This window comes from Lissotriton vulgaris, chromosome 12, assembly GCF_964263255.1.
Source record: "Lissotriton vulgaris chromosome 12, aLisVul1.2, whole genome shotgun sequence".
Taxonomy (NCBI): domain Eukaryota; kingdom Metazoa; phylum Chordata; class Amphibia; order Caudata; family Salamandridae; genus Lissotriton; species Lissotriton vulgaris.
The window spans coordinates 40,709,928-40,727,594 of NC_141700.1; the positions used below are offsets into that span (position 1 = coordinate 40,709,928).

A 17,667-nucleotide genomic window follows, 5' to 3' on the forward strand; every position below is an offset into this window, starting at 1 on the left:
TCCTTCCCTAATAGCTCTCCTAGAAAAGGATGACCTAGATAAGGTGAGTCAGACTCCCTTAGAAACAGAGGAAGGGATAAACTCCCCTGAGAATGAGGATCTTCCAGATGATGATGTAGTGGAGGAGGAAGAGGAAGAGGAAGGCTCTGATGTAGAAGAGCCTGAAGATCAGGATCAGCAGGGAAACCAGGTACAGGTTGCCAGCCTTAACCAGGCCAACTTGGACCTACATGGGAATGGGGGGGGCCAGCACCACCCCAGATCTCATAACCAAATTCTCCCAGGCAATAGAAGGGAGAGATCTCCATCAGAGGACTCTCACCTTTCTAGTGCCTCAAGAGAATCTCAAAGAGGGATGACTTCCTCCCAGAGAAAAGAGCATAGGGCCAGAATGAGGGCTGTCCAACTCCAGATAGAGAGGGAAGAGGTAGCCCTGGCTCAAGCTAAGCTTACTTTGGAACAAGCTAAACTTACCTTGGCAAGGGAGAAAAAAATAAGTGGCTTAGATGCCACTGGTGGCAGCAAAATTCCTAAAGAAAAAGACAGGGCCTATGACAATAGAAACCTGACAAAAATTGTGCCCCCCTACAAGGAAGGGGATGATATCCACAAATGGATGACTGCTCTTGAGAGGGCCTGCATGGTACAGCAGGTCCCTGAGGATCAGTGGGCAGCAATTTTATGGTACTCCTTTTCTGAGAAAGGGAGGGACAGGCTCCTCACTGTTAGACCTGAGGATGCCAAAAACTACTCTGTTCTGAAGAGTGCTCTTATTGAAGGGTTTGGCCTAACCACTGAGCAATACAGGTTGTTGTTCAGAGACACCCAAAAAGCACAGACTCAGGACTGGACTGATTTTGTAGATTGTGCCACTAAGGCTCTGGAGGGTTGGCTGCAGGGAAGTAAAGTTTCAGACTATACAGGATTGTACAATCTTATGATGAGAGAACAGATCCTTAATAACTGTCAGAACCAGCTGTTGCATCAATACCTTGTTGACTCTGATTTGACCTCTCCCCAAGAATTGGGAAAGAAGGCAGACAAATGGGTCAGAACAAGGATTAAGCAGAAAAACCAGAACCAAGGTGACCAGAAGAAAACAGACCAGAAGGGTGGGAATCAGAAAGATAAAGAAAAGGACCAGAAGTCTTCAGGCCCCCAAACTAGCAATAAGGAGGGGGGTTCCCAAAATGGAAACAAGAAAAAGAAGAATGATGGCCCAAAGAAACCTTGGTGTAATACCTGCAAATCAGTTTCACACTGGGGCAGTGAATGCACTAAGAAAAATCCAGTCCCCACCACTGCAGCTCCTAAAGCAACTGCACCCCCTAGTACAGTCAGCAGTGGTGGTACACAGCCAAAGGGTTTAGTAGGGTTGACCCTGGGTACTGAGGTGGAATCTGGCCTAGTCAGAATCCCCACACAGGCAGTTCTCCTATATGATGTGGACATATCTTTGCCCACTGCAGTAAGCCCCAGTAACCTGGGCAAATATAGGCAGACTCCCTTAATTAATGAGAAACTGGCTCAGGCCTACAGGGACACTTGTGCCAGTGTCACAATGGTGGCACCTGGCTTTGTGGACCCTGGACAGATTGTACTAGGTGAAAGTTACCTAGTGACCAATGCAAGCAACTCCACTACTTCCCATAGTGTGGCTGTTGTGAACTTCTCCTGGGGAGGGGTAGATGGCCTAAAGAAAGTTGTTGTGAGTGCAGACCTCCCAGTAGACTGTCTGTTAGGCAATGATCTTGAAAGCTCAGTTTGGTCAGAAGTGGAGTACAGGACTCATGCAGAAATGCTAGGGATTTCAGCTCATGTCCTTGCAGTGACAAGGTCTCAGGCTAAGAAGTGCCTTCCTGAACCAGTGGTGGATCTTGAAACAATAGACCAACCACAACCCAAGAGGAGGAGCAAGAGGGTTAAGGCTGTGCCTTCCCACTTGCCCCAGGTTGAGGATCAAGTTTCACAGGAAACTGATTCTGCAGTCCAAGAGGAGACTGTCTCAGATGAGCTTGAACCTGAACAGGTTGAGTTTCTGGGGACAGGGGGACCCTCAAGGGCAGACCTGGGGCAGGCCCAATTAGATTGCCCTTCACTTGAACCCCTCAGACAGCAAGCTGCTGCTGAGGCTGCAGGGAATGCTCAAGGTACCCATAAGGTGTATTGGGATGAAGGGCTCCTTTATTCAGAGGCTAGAGACCCCAAGCCTGGCACCACCAGGAGGTTGGTTATACCTTTGAAGTTTAGGGGCTTCCTTCTTACCTTGGCCCATGATATTCCCCTTGCAGGACACTTAGGCCAGAATAAGACTTGGGACAGGCTTGTTCCACACTTTCACTGGCCTCACATGTCAGAAAATGTCAAGGAGTTTTGTCGCTCCTGTGTCACTTGCCAAGCCAGTGGTAAGTCAGGTGGCACAACAAAGGCCCCCCTGATACCACTACCTGTGGTGGGGGTACCCTTTGAAAGAGTTGGAATAGACATTGTGGGTCCCATGGATCCTCAAACAGCATCTGGGCACAGATTTATACTGGTGGTAGTGGATCATGCCACCAGGTACCCAGAGGCAATTCCCCTGAGGACCACCACAGCTCCTGTGGTGGCAAAAGCCCTCATTGCAGTTTTCTCAAGAGTGGGCTTTCCAAAGGAGGTTCTTTCAGACAGAGGTACCAACTTTATGTCTGGATACTTAAAAGCAATGTGGAAAGAGTGTGGAGTAAACTATAAGTTTACCACACCCTACCATCCACAGTGCAATGGGCTTGTGGAAAGGTTCAACAAGACCCTAAAGGGAATGATAAAAGGTTTACCAGAGAAGCTTAGGCGGAAATGGGACATCCTTTTACCCTGCTTGCTCTTTGCTTACAGAGAGGTCCCACAGAAGGGGGTTGGCTACAGCCCTTTTGAACTTTTGTTTGGCCACCCTGTAAGAGGTCCATTGAGTTTGGTGAAGGAAGGATGGGAGTTACCTCTCAAAAAGCCTAAACTAGACATTGTGGACTATGTACTTGGTCTCCGCTCCAGGATGGCTGAATACATGGAGAGAGCATCCAAAAACCTTGAGGCAAGTCAGGAATTACAGAAAGCCTGGCATGACCAAAAGGCTGTCATGGTTGAGTTCCAGCCAGGACAGAAGGTGTGGGTGTTGGACCCAGTGGGGCCAGCAGCTCTCCAGGACAAATGGACTGGACCCTACCCTATCATTGAAAAGAAGGGAGAAGTCACCTACTTGGTTGACTTTGGTACCCCTAGGAGCCCCCACAGGGTGCTCCATGTGAACAGATTGAAAGCATTTGTTGACAGGGAGGACATGAGTCTCCTCATGGCCACAGATGGGGAACAGGAGGAAGAGAGTGACCCTCTCCCAGACCTGCTTTCCCAGAACCCTGATGATGGTTCAGTTGATGGAGTAGCCTTGGCAGGCAGCCTCACTGAGCAGCAACAGGTGGACTGCAGACAGGTGTTGCAGGCCCACAGACAATTGTTTTCACTCACACCCAGTCAGACTAACTGGTGCACCCATGAGGTGGACACTGGTGACAATCTGCCTGTGAAGAATAAGATCTACAGGCAACCTGACCATGTCAGGGATTGTATAAAGGCTGAGGTGCAAAAGATGTTGGAGCTTGGAGTGATTGAGCCATCAGAGAGCCCATGGGCTAGCCCAGTGGTCCTTGTGCCAAAACCTCATACCAAAGATGGGAAGAGAGAAATGAGGTTTTGTGTGGACTACAGAGGTCTCAATGCTGTCACTAGGACAGATGCTCATCCCATTCCAAGAGCAGATGAGCTCATTGATAAATTGGCTTCTGCCAAATTTCTGAGCACATTTGATTTGACAGCTGGCTACTGGCAAATCAGACTAGCTGAGGAGTCAAAAGCCAAAACAGCATTTTCGACCCCTAGTGGACATTATCAATTTGTGGTAATGCCCTTTGGCTTGAAGAATGCACCTGCCACTTTCCAAAGGTTGGTGAACCAAGTCCTTGCTGGGTTGGATGACTTTTGTGCAGCATATCTAGATGATATTGCTGTCTTTAGCTCCACCTGGGAGGATCACCTGATCCACCTGAAGAAAGTTCTGGAGGCCCTGCAAAAGGCAGGCCTGACTATCAAGGCTACTAAGTGCCAGATAGGGCAGAGCAAGGTTGTGTACTTGGGCCACCTAGTAGGTGGGGGTCAAGTTCAACCACTGGAGAGCAAGATCCAGACCATACAGGACTGGGCTCCTCCAACTACCCAGACACAAGTCAGAGCCTTCTTGGGCCTGACTGGGTATTACAGAAAATTTGTAAAGAACTATGGGTCCATTGTGACACCATTGAATGACTTGACATCCAAGAAGATGCCCAAAAAGGTTCAGTGGACAGTTAGCTGTCAAAAGGCATTTGATGACCTGAAGAAGGCCATGTGCTCTGCACCTATCCTGAAGAGTCCTGACTACTCCAAACAGTTCATTGTACAGACAGATGCTTCTGAGTTGGGGGTGGGAGCTGTGCTTTCACAACTTAATCAAGATGGTCAAGACCAGCCCATTGCTTTTATTAGCAGAAGGCTGACCCCCAGGGAGAAACGTTGGTCAGCTATTGAGAGGGAGGCCTTTGCTGTGGTTTGGGCCCTGAAGAAGTTGAGGCCATACTTGTTTGGTACTCACTTCCTAATTCAGACAGACCATAAGCCCCTCTTGTGGCTAAATCAGATGAAGGGTGAAAATCCCAAACTACTCAGGTGGTCCATTTCCCTACAGGGGATGGACTTTACAGTGGAGCACCGCCCAGGGACTGACCATGGTAATGCAGATGGTCTCTCCAGGTACTTCCACTTAGAACATGAAGACTTATCTGGTCAAGGTTAAGTTTAATGTCCCTGCGTTTGGGGGGGGGTTATGTAGGAGAGTAGGGTCTGCTATCCTATGGTCACCCCAATTTTTGCTTTTTGCTTCACTGGTTTTCGACTTACTGAGGCTGTGGGCCTGCTAATCAGACCCCCAGCCTGCTGTTCTCTCTCTAAATTTATGATACATGTGCTATAGGTACATACCACAATTGGAAATGGACTCCTTGTCAGCCCCTGTACCATGCACTATAGGTGCTCAGGGCATAGGTGCCACCAAGGCCTACCAGGGGCTGAAGCATAGCTTTTGCCACCCCTGGCTGGTTCTTAAATTGACACAACTGGCTGATCACTCAGCTGGGGCAAGTGGGTGTAATCACCCCTTGCTTAGATATAGTATACCTATATCTAAACCTATATCTGGACACATATATAACCTGTGAGCCACTCCTATGGAAGGCCTCATCAATCCTGGAGGCAGAGTGCGTGGTTTTATGTGAGATGGTGCTCTGGCATGAGCTGAGCCTGTCTGCAGCTGTCGGGAACAACTCCCTAAGCTGATCCGGGATAATGCCATACCATATACTCTTAAGCGCATTATAATCCTCGCGGTTATATAGCAACTTTGGTTTGGCTTTATCAAAACATGTCGTGTAAGGTGTCATACGAATTGGAATACTATCCCCTCGCCAGTTCTGGCGACGGGGATAGCATTCCACCCTTCTAGAGGGAGAAGACATGTTACTTTACTGAAACGCGGTTGATTTAAAATGAGCCTCAGATCCACAAAATGGATGCCCCTGCCACAGACACGGGTCTGGCCTCCTGCTGCTGACCGAAACCCGGCAGAGGAGGCCTGGACAAAGAGTTTCCTGTCACAGGGCGGTGTCAAACCACCCCAGACAGGAGATAGTGGATTGGAATAGGGAGGTTTCAAAGAAACCAGACACTGCCTGGGGCGCACAAGGCTGCCCCTGGCAGGATCCGGCCAAACCGGTTCTGGGGCCTCCCAGCCCCTGTCCCAGCGCGGCCAGGATCAAAGGAGAGGGGTGTAACCACCCCCTTCCTGGGTCCCACCCATAGGAGGGGACCTAGCAGGATGTCCAACCCCCTAGATTCGAATAAGAGGGGGAGCAGTCCCAACGGACCTGAGATCATCCTGAAGAAACATAAGAAACGAAATCTGGACCCTTCGACTTTCTACACGACGTGAGAAGACTGAAGAATCTCCCTTGTGGTCAAGGAGTGACCACCCTGTGCAAACAGGCACCATCCAGCCCTCGACCCTTGCTTTGTTGCAGTTCCCGCCGGAACTCGAGCGACAGAGATCGACGAGATCAAGCTTGCCTGCCTTCTACCTGCCCGATCCACAGTCCCTGCAGAGCTGAGACCCGTGGAGGCGACCGGAAGCGTGGGGCACGCCATCTTGAAAAGGCCACGAGACGCTGACCGTGCAGTCCACGAGTGACCCTCGAAGCTGTACACCGGGGTTTGAGAAGCCCCAGCCCCGAGCTCCACTTGCACCAAAGCTCACCCCTCCACACTCGACGAGTGCTGCGTGGGGCCCTTCTGCCTGTGTGTGCTCGACGCGTTGGCCCGGTCACTTGCCAGCTGGCTTGTGGCCCCTGTGCCGACGAACTTTGAAATCCGACTTGCTTTTCTGGTTGCTCCAGATCTGCACCAGCTCCTGTGAAAAGGAGCACCCACTCTGACCCTCCTGGTTCGAGTGATAAGCAATCTCCCGGTTCCGCGTGGATTGCTTTTGCCAAGTGCTGTTTGCTACAATCTTCAAGCCGACGGTGCTGACGGCGAGAGCCTACGTGGGACAGATCGTGACCTGCTCCTGGACGTCGCAGATGCCCCAGAGCCCACGTGACAGCGGAGAGAAGCCTATCGACAACCGCCTGATTGCGCCCGACATTGCCTGGTTCCGTCCTGGTTCCACCCTGGTCACTGCTGAGTGACCCAGACTCTGTCCCCTCTGCTTTCAGGTACTTTTCTACATCGATCCACCCTTGGATCGCACCGGACACTTCTGCTTCACAGCGCCTGCAGCTGCAACAGCTCCAAGCACCCAGAACCTGCGTGACAGAACCCGACGCCACTTCGACCCTGTGCACCCACGGCCTGTGGGTGAGGTAACTTTGCAACGCCGGTGTCTTTACACTGGTACACACCTCTAGGGTCTGTGTCTGAAGTTTTGTGTTCCTAGGTTCAGCGGAAGTATCATTTAATTCACTTTAACTAACTTTTACGCACCATTGACTTTACATTGGTGCGCGCCGCACTTTCCGTGCTGCACCCGTATCCTGTGGGCTACTCCCGACTTCTTCATTGCTTGTCCTGACTGCTCCCAGCGAATCTCTAGGCCCTAGGCCTAACCAATATTCGATAAGTGTTACTTATACCATTTTTTTAGTATATGGTCTGAGTGGCCCCCCGCCCTCAGCCATAATTGTGCCAACTTTATATGTTTAACAGTGCTTTTGATTTAACGCTTGTGCCCCTTTCCTCATAAAGAGTACTGGGGAGTAATTTAGAAATAAATACATATATTTTTACAATATATACTTGTGTGGTGTCCTTTCATTTGATTACAGGATTGTATGTGGTAAAACAGCTCGCTTAACACGACCTCTTAAGTTAAGCCTTTAAGGCTGCTTAGTCCATGCTACCACTAGGATAGCTTGTCTACAAGGTTGACTTACAACCTGACATCTTTGGGGTTTGTTTGGACTGATACCCAGTGGTTCCAGAATTGGAAACACTACATATCAGGCCAACTTCTCACATAGACATTTTTCATTGTTCTCACACTTTTATCAGATACATTTTGAGGCTAAAAATAAACTGATTGTTTTGGACGTCATGGGCTATTGTTTCTGATTTGTTCTGGTTCAGCACTGCTGAAGTGCGAGATATCAGTAGCTTTTTCTTTTTTTTTTTGCAGATCGGTACCACTGTCTCTGCCTCATGTACCTTCTCATATCTTCTCTAACACAAATCCTCAGGCACCCCCTGCCATTTCATCACATATCTATACTTATGACGACTGGCTTGACCATAATGAGGTGTGTAATTACTATTCTAACTCCATGCACACTTTAATAGTAGGGTATGCTATAAAGCGCACCAAATCAAATGTAACTCCACTTTTAGTTTTTTGATACACTTGCTTGAAACACACTTGTGAGACATGTCCTCATAACACACCGGTCATCACAAGAGTTTGTCTGGTTCTGTCAAGGTTAACCCATGCTATGAGGACTGAGCCAGTCCCCACAATGTGGGATATATATATATACCCCCTCACCCTCCACCCTCACTCACCCTCAACCCCTCACCCTCACCCTCACACCCTCAACCCTTCACCCTCAACCTCTCACTCACCCTCACTCACCCTCAACACCTCAGCCTCACCCTCACTCACCCTCACCCTCACCCTCACTCACCCTCAACCCCTCACCCTCACTCACCCTCACCCTCACTCACCCTCAACTCCTCACCCTCACTCACCCTCACTCACCCTCACCCTCACTCACCCTCACCCACACTCACCCTCACTCACCCTCAACCCCTCACCCTCACTCACCCTCAACCCCTCACCCTCACCCTCAAACCTTCACCCTCAACCCCTCAGCTCACCCTCACTCTCACTCACCCTCACTCAGCCTCAACTACTCCCCCTCACCCTCACTCACCCTCAACCCCTCACCCTAACTCACCCTCACCCTCACTCACCCTCAACACCTCACTCGCCCTCACCTTCACTCACCCTCAACACCTCACCCTCAACCCCTCACCCTCACCCTCACTCACCCTCACCCTCACTCTCACTCACCCTCAACCCCTCACCCTCACTCACCCTCACTCACCCTCAACCCCTCACCCTCACTCACCCTCACCCACCCTCACCCTCACCCTCACTCACTCTCAACCCCTCACCCTCACACAGTGCAATAGGTCTCAGACCATTTCAGTTAGAGCTTTTAGAAATGTTTATGGCTTTTTTTATTTGTAATTCTTTAGCATTGGCTACAGGAAACAAAAATGCTAAACATTTACAAAAAAAACCCATAAACAATTCTAAAAGCACTAACTCTAATGGGGCGAGACCTATTGCATTTCCAATGCTTGTTTCTCCTTCCGGGGTTGCCCCCGCTTTCGGGCTTTATTCCTGAGCCACATGTGCTTCCTCCTCTTCCCACATGCCCACCTCGGGCTCTGGTGCAGCCTAACTCAGTCTTGGAAACTTCTTAAACCAGGACATGTTGCGGGCTATGGGCTGGTTCCCTTTCTCAGCCACTACTAGAGTCCCCTGGATTCGCACCACCTTCCACGGATCAGGCTCAAACGGTGTGCGAAACTTAGACCCTGGGTGCCGGTCTTTTCCCACCACATAGTCTCCTACCTGGATATCAGCCAGTTGGACCCCTCTTTTCTTGCTGGCCTGGTCGTAGTTCTTTGTCGGCGGGCCTGAGACTGCTCCACATCCAGAACGGAAGGGGTCCAGGATTCACTGCTAGGTATACCGTCACGCACAGCTCGTTTGAATAGGAGATCATGGGGTGCACCTTTGGTCGTGCAATGAGGCGTTTGACAGTAAGCCCTCAGAAACTGGTGTAGTCAGGTTTCCAAATTGACGCTCTGAGCCACTCCAATCCTCAAGGCTTTGTTTATTGTCATCATAAAGTGCTCCACATCGCCATTAGCCTGGGGCCACTGAGGCGTTATTTTCCGATGCCGTATGCCATACTGCTCGAGGAATTCATGAAACTCCTGCCCCTCGAACGGTGGTCCATTGTCCGTTCAAAGTTCCACCTGCAGTACCAGCAATGCAAAGGTCTTCTCCAGTGCCGGCTGAAGGTGTTCAAAGGCCGTAAGGATACTAACTCCACAACGGGAAATTTTGAATGGCTGTCCACCAACACCGCCGTTTGCCTGCCATCCGGGAAACTCCCAAAATTCAAACTCACTCGGTCCCAAGGGGACATGCTGGGGTCTTCGGTGATGATTGGTGCTTCTGCAGGGTCATCTCCTGTTATTAGGCATGCGTGGCACCTTCTTATTTTGTCTTCCACAATCCTGTCCACCCCCAGGAACCATACATTCGTTTGCAGGCGGGCTTTGGTCTTCTCTATTCCCTGGTGCTCCTGGTGTGCCAAGTCGATCGTGCGATCACGGAGGGTGGCAGGTTTTACTATCCTCGATCCCCGGAGGATTATGCCGTCCCCCGCCGCATTCAGTTCCCCTCGGCAACTCCACACGCTCTCCCAGTACTCTTTGTCTTCGGCAGACCTTCAGTCATTCCCACTGAGCAACTTCTTCCACTGGTGATCACGTAGCATGCGGGCAACTGCCTGCAAACATTCATCTTCCTGGGACGCCTTTGTGATGTCTTCCAGCCGCAAGGCCTGGGGGCGGGCTTATTCCAGCAGATGCCTCACGAAACCTTCCGCACCATCATCCACTTCGGGGCCTTGGACCCCAGTCGGAGCCAGAGGGTGTCGTGACAGATTGTCAGCCAGGTTACTTGCTCCTGGACGGTACACCACCTCAAACCGGTAGTGCTGGATCTGGACAGCTCACCTCTCGATTTGCTGGGGTCCGTTCTGCGCCATTCCCACAAAGAGGGGTACCAGTGGCATGTGGTCTGTCACTACGGTAAAGGTGTATCCATACAAATAGATGGGAAACATACCCAACGGATGACTAGGGCTTCTCTCTCAATCTGTGCATATCGGGTTTCCACCACTGTGAGTACCCGGCTGTCATAGGCAATGGGCACCCACTCATCCTGGTCAGACCTCTGTAGGAGCACGGCTTCCAGTCCCACCAGGCTAGCATTGGTCACTTTCAGCTCCGTAGCCGCTCCCGGCCGAAAATACGCTACAGTTGCCCCTTTGAGCAAGGTTTTCTTGATGTCAGCAAATGCTTGAGCATCATTGTCTGTCCACTGCCACCCAGTGTCCTTTTTGGTGAGCTGCCGTAAGGGTTCCGAGATGGTGGCTAAGCGTGGAATGAATCGCCATTCCCAGAAAGCTCCTCACTTCGAATGGTGTTTGAGGGATTGTCGCTGTTCTGATAGCCTCCACCTTGGCCGGATCCATCTGCAGCCCTCGGGCGGAGAAACGATACCCAAAGAACTCCACCTTGGTGGTATAGAAATCACACTTTGGTTGATGAAGGGTTAGATCTTGTTCCACTAGTCGCTGGAGAGTCGCCCTCAACCTCACATGGTGTTCCTCTAACGACTTCGAGAAGATGAACCACTCTGCCTCAGAGGACACCCCAAAGCTCAATCTTTTGAAACGGCGTATCCCCACATGGGTGGAGAACGTGGTGATGTACCTGCTTTCTTCCGCCAACCTCAGTTGACGGTACCTCGAATTTAAGTCCACTTGCGAGAACCACTGTGCCCCATTCAAATCTGTCACAATCTCATCAATGGTTGGGGTGAAGTGCCTTTCCCTCCTGATTGCCTTGTTCGGGAGACTCATGCCCATGCACAGCCGGATGGCCCCAGGTTGTTTTGGCTTGGGTGCTATGACCAGGGGGGACACCCACGGCATGGGACCCGACACCTTCTTAATAACTCCATCTCATTCCAGACCGCCCAGCTCCGCTTCCACCAATGGTCTCAGGTGAGAGGGTTCCCTTCGGTGGCGAAGCGCGACGGGCTGGCCTGACTCATCAATGTGCAGCTGGACCTCTACTCCTTTCAGGCATCCCAGTCCCTGAAACAGCTGAGGGAACCCTTTAAGAATCCGGTCCGCCTGTGACTGATGCATATGTTTTGCGAACATCACCAATCGTAGATCTTCGGCCGTGTGGCAGCTGAGCAACGAGCCTGCTTGATCACATGTGACATAGAAACTGGTTGCAGTGACTCTGTACTTGTACTTCACTTCATCATCGATAACCCCCTGTAGTGGATTCGGAGTCGTCCCTCCATACGTAGAATTTTCGCCACCGTCTGCATCAGAAGGGGCCTTGGGCAGAGCCTCCTGTACTGTTCAGCAGCCAATATATTAACCAATGCCCCCGTGCCAATCAGTGCCCGTATACAAATCTTCCCTATCCCCACTTGGCAGGTAGGCGGTGGCCTTTTGGTAGTGTTCACCCCGCGGATGTGTGAGATTACAAAGACGTTATCCTCCTCATCTTCAGTGGCTGGCGACGACTGTCCCCTGTCGTCCACCTCTTCTTTCTCCTGCACCGTCTTGGCTGCCTTTGTGAGCCTCTGTCCTAAGGGCCTACTTCCACTCTGTTGCCCACCACTCTGGCACGCCTTTGCAAAGTGTTGGTACTTGTTACATTTCAGGCACTGCCTCTCTTGTGCTGGGCATACTCTCTGGGCATGCGCTCCCATTCCACAGTTCCGGCATTCTTGCCTCTGACGCCGGTCTGCCTGCTTGGTACCATTTCAGGCCCCTCGGCCATACGTTTTCTTGATCGCCTCGACCCTTTCCTCTTTGATAAGAGTTGGAAACACTGGCCAACACGGGTGGGATGACGTCTGGCTGGCAAAGGAAAGGGTCTGGTGCATTGTGTTGAATCAGTCAGCCAAAACACCTTGAGGGCCACTCTAGGGCTTACACATCTGAATATTTAGGGAGCACCCAGATAACATGGTAGGTTTGGTGTTGTCTGTTAATCCTTTTCAGTTGCAACTTACTGTAGTATGTAAGCCCTTCGGCACTTCTGTATAATACTTCACTACACTCAAAGATGGCTGCTGCATTAACACCCGAACAATGCTGTACATGAGCCATACAACAGGGATTGTCTGTTGATGAATGGTCCATCTTTCAATAGACTGCTACAATTCACATGCAGGCGTGGCTCCTAAACGGAAACCTGTGGCAGCAGGAAAAGGAGTGGGAAGATAGTTTTGCCACAGTGCAGCCTGTTGTGCATAGACTTGACAAGAGATTGAAAACACTACAGTTGATTTTCGACGGGGCTCGTGATGGGACCACTCCGTCACGAGCCACAGGCACCCTGTGTTTGTGACAGAGTGGTTCCGTCACGGCCCCGCCCGTTCAATAGAACGCTCAGCCCAGGCGCGGAATGGAGCCCGCGCAGGCGTGGTGGCCGGGCCGTGACGGAACCACTCCGTCACCAGCACAGCGTGTCCCTGGCTGGTGACGGAGTGGCTCCGTCACCAGCGCTCAAGGGGTTAAACTTTATTCGGCAAGTTTAAAACAGTCAGTAAAGTACAAAAACATTTGCTAAAAACATGAGATACAATTGCATATAGTAAGAAAAAGCTAAAATACACAATTCTGTGCAGCAGGTATGCTTCGGCGTTCCAACATTGACACATGGTTTTCTAAATCCCGGGAGCAAATTAAAACTAACACATGATACTTTTCCTTAAACTAATTGGTTTCAAGACAAAAAGATCACCATTAAAACTCACTAATTCATCATTTAAAGCAAGCAAAAAGTGCATAGCCACTTTATAATTTCTGATGTTCTGGGCAACACAGATGGGTTTAAGATAATAATGCCTATAGTTTGAGTATTGACTACAGAGTACCGCAAAGTGCAACATGCTCAGCTTACTCACAAGATCTCATGGGCAGAAAGTCGACTCTGCTGGGCACGGGTTCATTGGAGAGAGGCTACCAGAAGGTGAACAATTTCAAATGGAAACCTTATCAACACTTATCGATGTTGAGTAGTATCTTGGGACAAATACTGTTGGTACCCCTCGTCCAAAGAAAGAGACATGGACATTCCCGCTGTTGATTTCATCATCTTTGACCGCATAAAACAACCAGCCTTATACTTAAGAAAAGCGCCTTCAATCTATGTCTTAGTAAGTGACAAGACCGTAGACGGGTCATCCCAAATTGACAGGTTAAATAGGAAACTAAAAGAGGAATTTAAGTACACCAGCCAATGAATATGAGCTACGTTGTCTAAAGTTAGACAATCTAAAAAATAATTGATTTAGTGAAACTGGTTTCCTCCTTGATTTATTTATTTTTTATTTTATATGCGTGTACCAGACTCCCCCCCCCCCCCCCTGAAGATGCCAGCCGCCACTGGAATTAAGATACATTTTCTAGCACTGACATGCACATTAATTGAGCCATCTAGTGAATGATGTCAAAATGAACCTCAAATACCATGATGAAGTCATCACCAAAGGAACATTTTGGAATGCCTATTGTTGGAGTTTGTTGGATGCACAGGATTGGGAGAAGAGAGATTAATGTTTTCTCTACGTTGAGTTGACTCTTGAAATCTCCTTGTCTGTACTTCTGTCATCATTGTGTAGGCATAAAAGTTTGTTACAATACCATGCTTATTTCCCCCGCAGATGACACAAATGTCAGCAGTACCTCGAATACCTGGTGGACATCACCCCGAAGCCATCTCCAGGCCACCGAAGCAGATGGAAGCAAATTACCAGTGTGTCCAGAGGACTCACCGCACATCCGTAAGTCTACACACCACCAAAGGAAACGCGTGCCATAAGCATGCATTGGTTCACAGCTCTAGAAACAAAAACTGACCAAGCCAATAGGTTTGTTTCTGTACAGCGTGCACACAGTACATGTGCCCAGTCATCGGTACACACAACACATGGACAAACACAGAAACCGAGAGATTGCAATGGAACAACCTATACTGGCACCGACTTCCCAATTTTCAAGAGTTATACAGGCATTCATGCACACAGACCAATCAACATACAGCCACCCACGGACACCGACCTACCATAACTCGGCAGCGTTGGGCTCTGTTTCCGTAGCTCACCCGCTGGGTTTGTTTTGTTGTTACTTAATAGGGTTGCTTTGAATTAGTTCAGACTGAACACCTTCTGATCAACTGGTCTTTATAAATATAACTAGGGTTGTACAGAACACCCATGGGATTGTTTCTGTTGTTATACTTACTGGTTTCTATGTAGACTTTACACATTATGGACAATTTACTAGTGTTTTCACAAAGCAATAGCTAGAAAGTCAACATTTAACTTTGATCACACAAATGCCTCTATAAGGAACATTTTGTTTTTTTGATTTTGTGTGCTGCAAGAGGTAGGCTGCAATGCACATCAAGGGTATCACCTGGTGAAATTCACCAGAGGAGTAACATGATTCACCAGTTTTTAATTGCTCCTAAAGGGTCTTAATGTAGTCTGCAAGGCACATCATCTTCATGTAACTCTTGCCATAAATTTGCTTTACAGTTTATAATGGTTATAACTAAGATTGAGATTTATCCCTAATATGTACTCTTCGACCCTTGCAAAATAATTTTCAAAATGTTCAACTTCAATAACATTTTTGTTAAATGCGGTTTAGGTGGGGCTTTCGATCAAAGTTTCTTTCAATTTGTATTTCAATAAAAAGAAAATTGTGAGGGATTGATCTGTCTTTTTCACGATTGCTCCCCAAATTAGAGATTGTGCAATCTTTTGCATTTGTAATGTTTGAAAATTTATTTTTCTTGGTTGGTCCGTGGTATATGTCTTAGTTCCAATCTAGTACTGGTTTGTGGAACGCCTTTTCGAGATGAATAGGGTTGGAGTGAGTATGGTTTATCCGGTTTACCACGCCACTTTATTGTAATGATGTTGTTGACCTAAATCTTATATATCAACATCAAGGACTTGCGTAACCAAGCATTTGCCAAACAATTTAAATGTGGTGTGTTAATATTGTCTTTGTCAAAATGAGTCCAAAGTCCATATAATGAAAATGCTCTCCATAGCTGAATGTGTAAAACAAAAAAACACTACCCCCCTTTCCACCCGCCACAGACTCCATATGCTACAGACGGGCAACACACTATTCACGTTTGTAGTACTACCAACATAGAGACCATACAGGTAGATTTAATACCGCACTGAAATCAAATGTAGCCCCTGCATGTAAAAGTAAAAATGCTTCTGATTGGCTACCTCAAATTACTCTGAAAGACAAAGACATACTATTCACATAAGAGATCACGATGACTCCTCAAGACATAGGTGCAAGAAACATACTCTGGACTAAAAGTGACAATTGCTACCAGGTTCAGAGAGCAGAGTTAAACTAGGGTAAGAACACAGAGGTGAATTCACTCTCAAACTTGGCAGCAGTGCCCAGGATTAGGAAAGCCCGCTCTCGAGGCCGACTACTCTCATACAATGCCTCCAAGCTGTGGAATACTCTTCCCCCAGACATCCGAGCCTAGCCTAACCTTCTTTTTTTCGCAAATCCCTCAAGACCTGGCTATTTCCCAAAATCCAACCTCTTCTGATCTATCACTAGCGCTGGGACGCTCACGGGCAGCAATGCACTTTACAAATCTGTAAAATAAATAAATAAATAAATAAATTGAGATTGAGGGTCTCAAAATCTAAGTCCTTCCAGGAGTACGATCTGGTTTGAGTGAACCCATCACAAGCGAATCGACTACAAATTATCAGAGTGGCTCTTTAAATATGGCGGACGTGACGCTGTTTAAAAAATGGTGACCGTGATTATCCCCAACGAAAGATTCTGCTCCAATTCCCTAAGCATCTAGCTTCATAATAAATTATTTTCTTGTACAGTGAACACCGAAACCTGAAGAACATGTGCATTTCATCTTTATATAAAGCTAAAACTGAGGTTTACATTCATAAAAAGATGTCCTCGCCTAATATTTGCGAATACGGTGTAATATTGCATGGTAGTAAATCTTCTCTTAGGAACTGTCAGCAGGTGTCCAGTACTGGGATGACCTGAACAATGTGTAAACACCTACACAACTTTGTCTTTGTGTGTATTCACAACTCTTGCAATGAAGTATCCCACAATTGGCAGAGATGTATTCTTGCTAATTAAAGCCCCTTTTTTGCATGATCAATTTTGAATGATGTATATAAATGAGAATTTGCATACATAACAGGAAATCTATCAGGGCGTATTCATGTAAAGCAGCAGGTGTGACGTCTTCCACAGAACACTGTTGCATATATTTCTGAATTTTAAAAAACCTAATCTTAAACATCAGTGTAAACCTACAGGTGCAGATTTTGATTTTAAAAAATTATAATCTTGCTTCTAACCCTGGGTGTTTACCATTGTATCTTCTATTCAAAATGTCTCAAGCATGCGAAAGGAAGATCTATTGTCTGTATATGTCTATGTGCTCCTCATGAGTGGGCTGAAGTTTCTCATCACTGGTTTTGCCAGTGCTTGGTGTTGCCCCACTTGCACTGTTTGGGTCCAGATTGTTGAGGCCTCGCTCAGTCCTGCTTGATTGGTTGGTGTAACTGCAACACATGATGGACGGAAAGCTGAATGATTCAAACATTCTCCCCCAGTCAAGAGATCTGGGTTAACCCCTTCGATGCTTATGACGGAACGGTTCTGTCATCAGCGTCGGTTGGGCTGTGCTGATGACGGAACCGTTCCGTCACGACCACGCCCGTTTTTCGAACCTTCAGCACAGCGCGAAAATTCGCGCTGCGCTGAAGGTGTTGAATCATTTGTTCTTTTGCCCACTACGCCAGCCCAGTTTGGACCCAGCCATATGCAATGATTGGTTGGTGGACCACAGCATCATACACCCCAAGGTCACACTTCAGATGCAGAGGCCCTGGTCACACCACAACTTCACAGATCGGCCTTAGTGGCTTAGATCACACTGCATTGTAATAATTTACACCAGGATTTGCACCCGAGAGTCTGGGGCCTGCCCACATTGGGACACACAAATCACTCTGTTCAGTCCTCCACTTATGCAGACACAACACACCGGAGTGGTGGTGCGCCGCCCTCCTCCTGCAAGGTTCACAGGTTCCTTCTCTCTTTCAGATGGAAGCTGACTTCCGAGGTG

The 17,667-nt window shown here is 48.4% G+C and overlaps 1 protein-coding gene across 1 annotated transcript in view; it reads left to right on the forward strand.

The window, feature by feature from the left end:
* The window catches only part of LOC147673185 (beta-1,4-galactosyltransferase 1-like), a 247,910-nt gene that overhangs the window by 162,554 nt on the left and 67,689 nt on the right, over positions 1-17,667 (forward strand). The window contains exon 2 of the mRNA XM_086946973.1: positions 14,171-14,290. Within this exon, the coding sequence (XP_086803099.1) occupies positions 14,171-14,290 (120 nt within the window). The remainder of the gene's footprint in view (positions 1-14,170; positions 14,291-17,667) is intronic.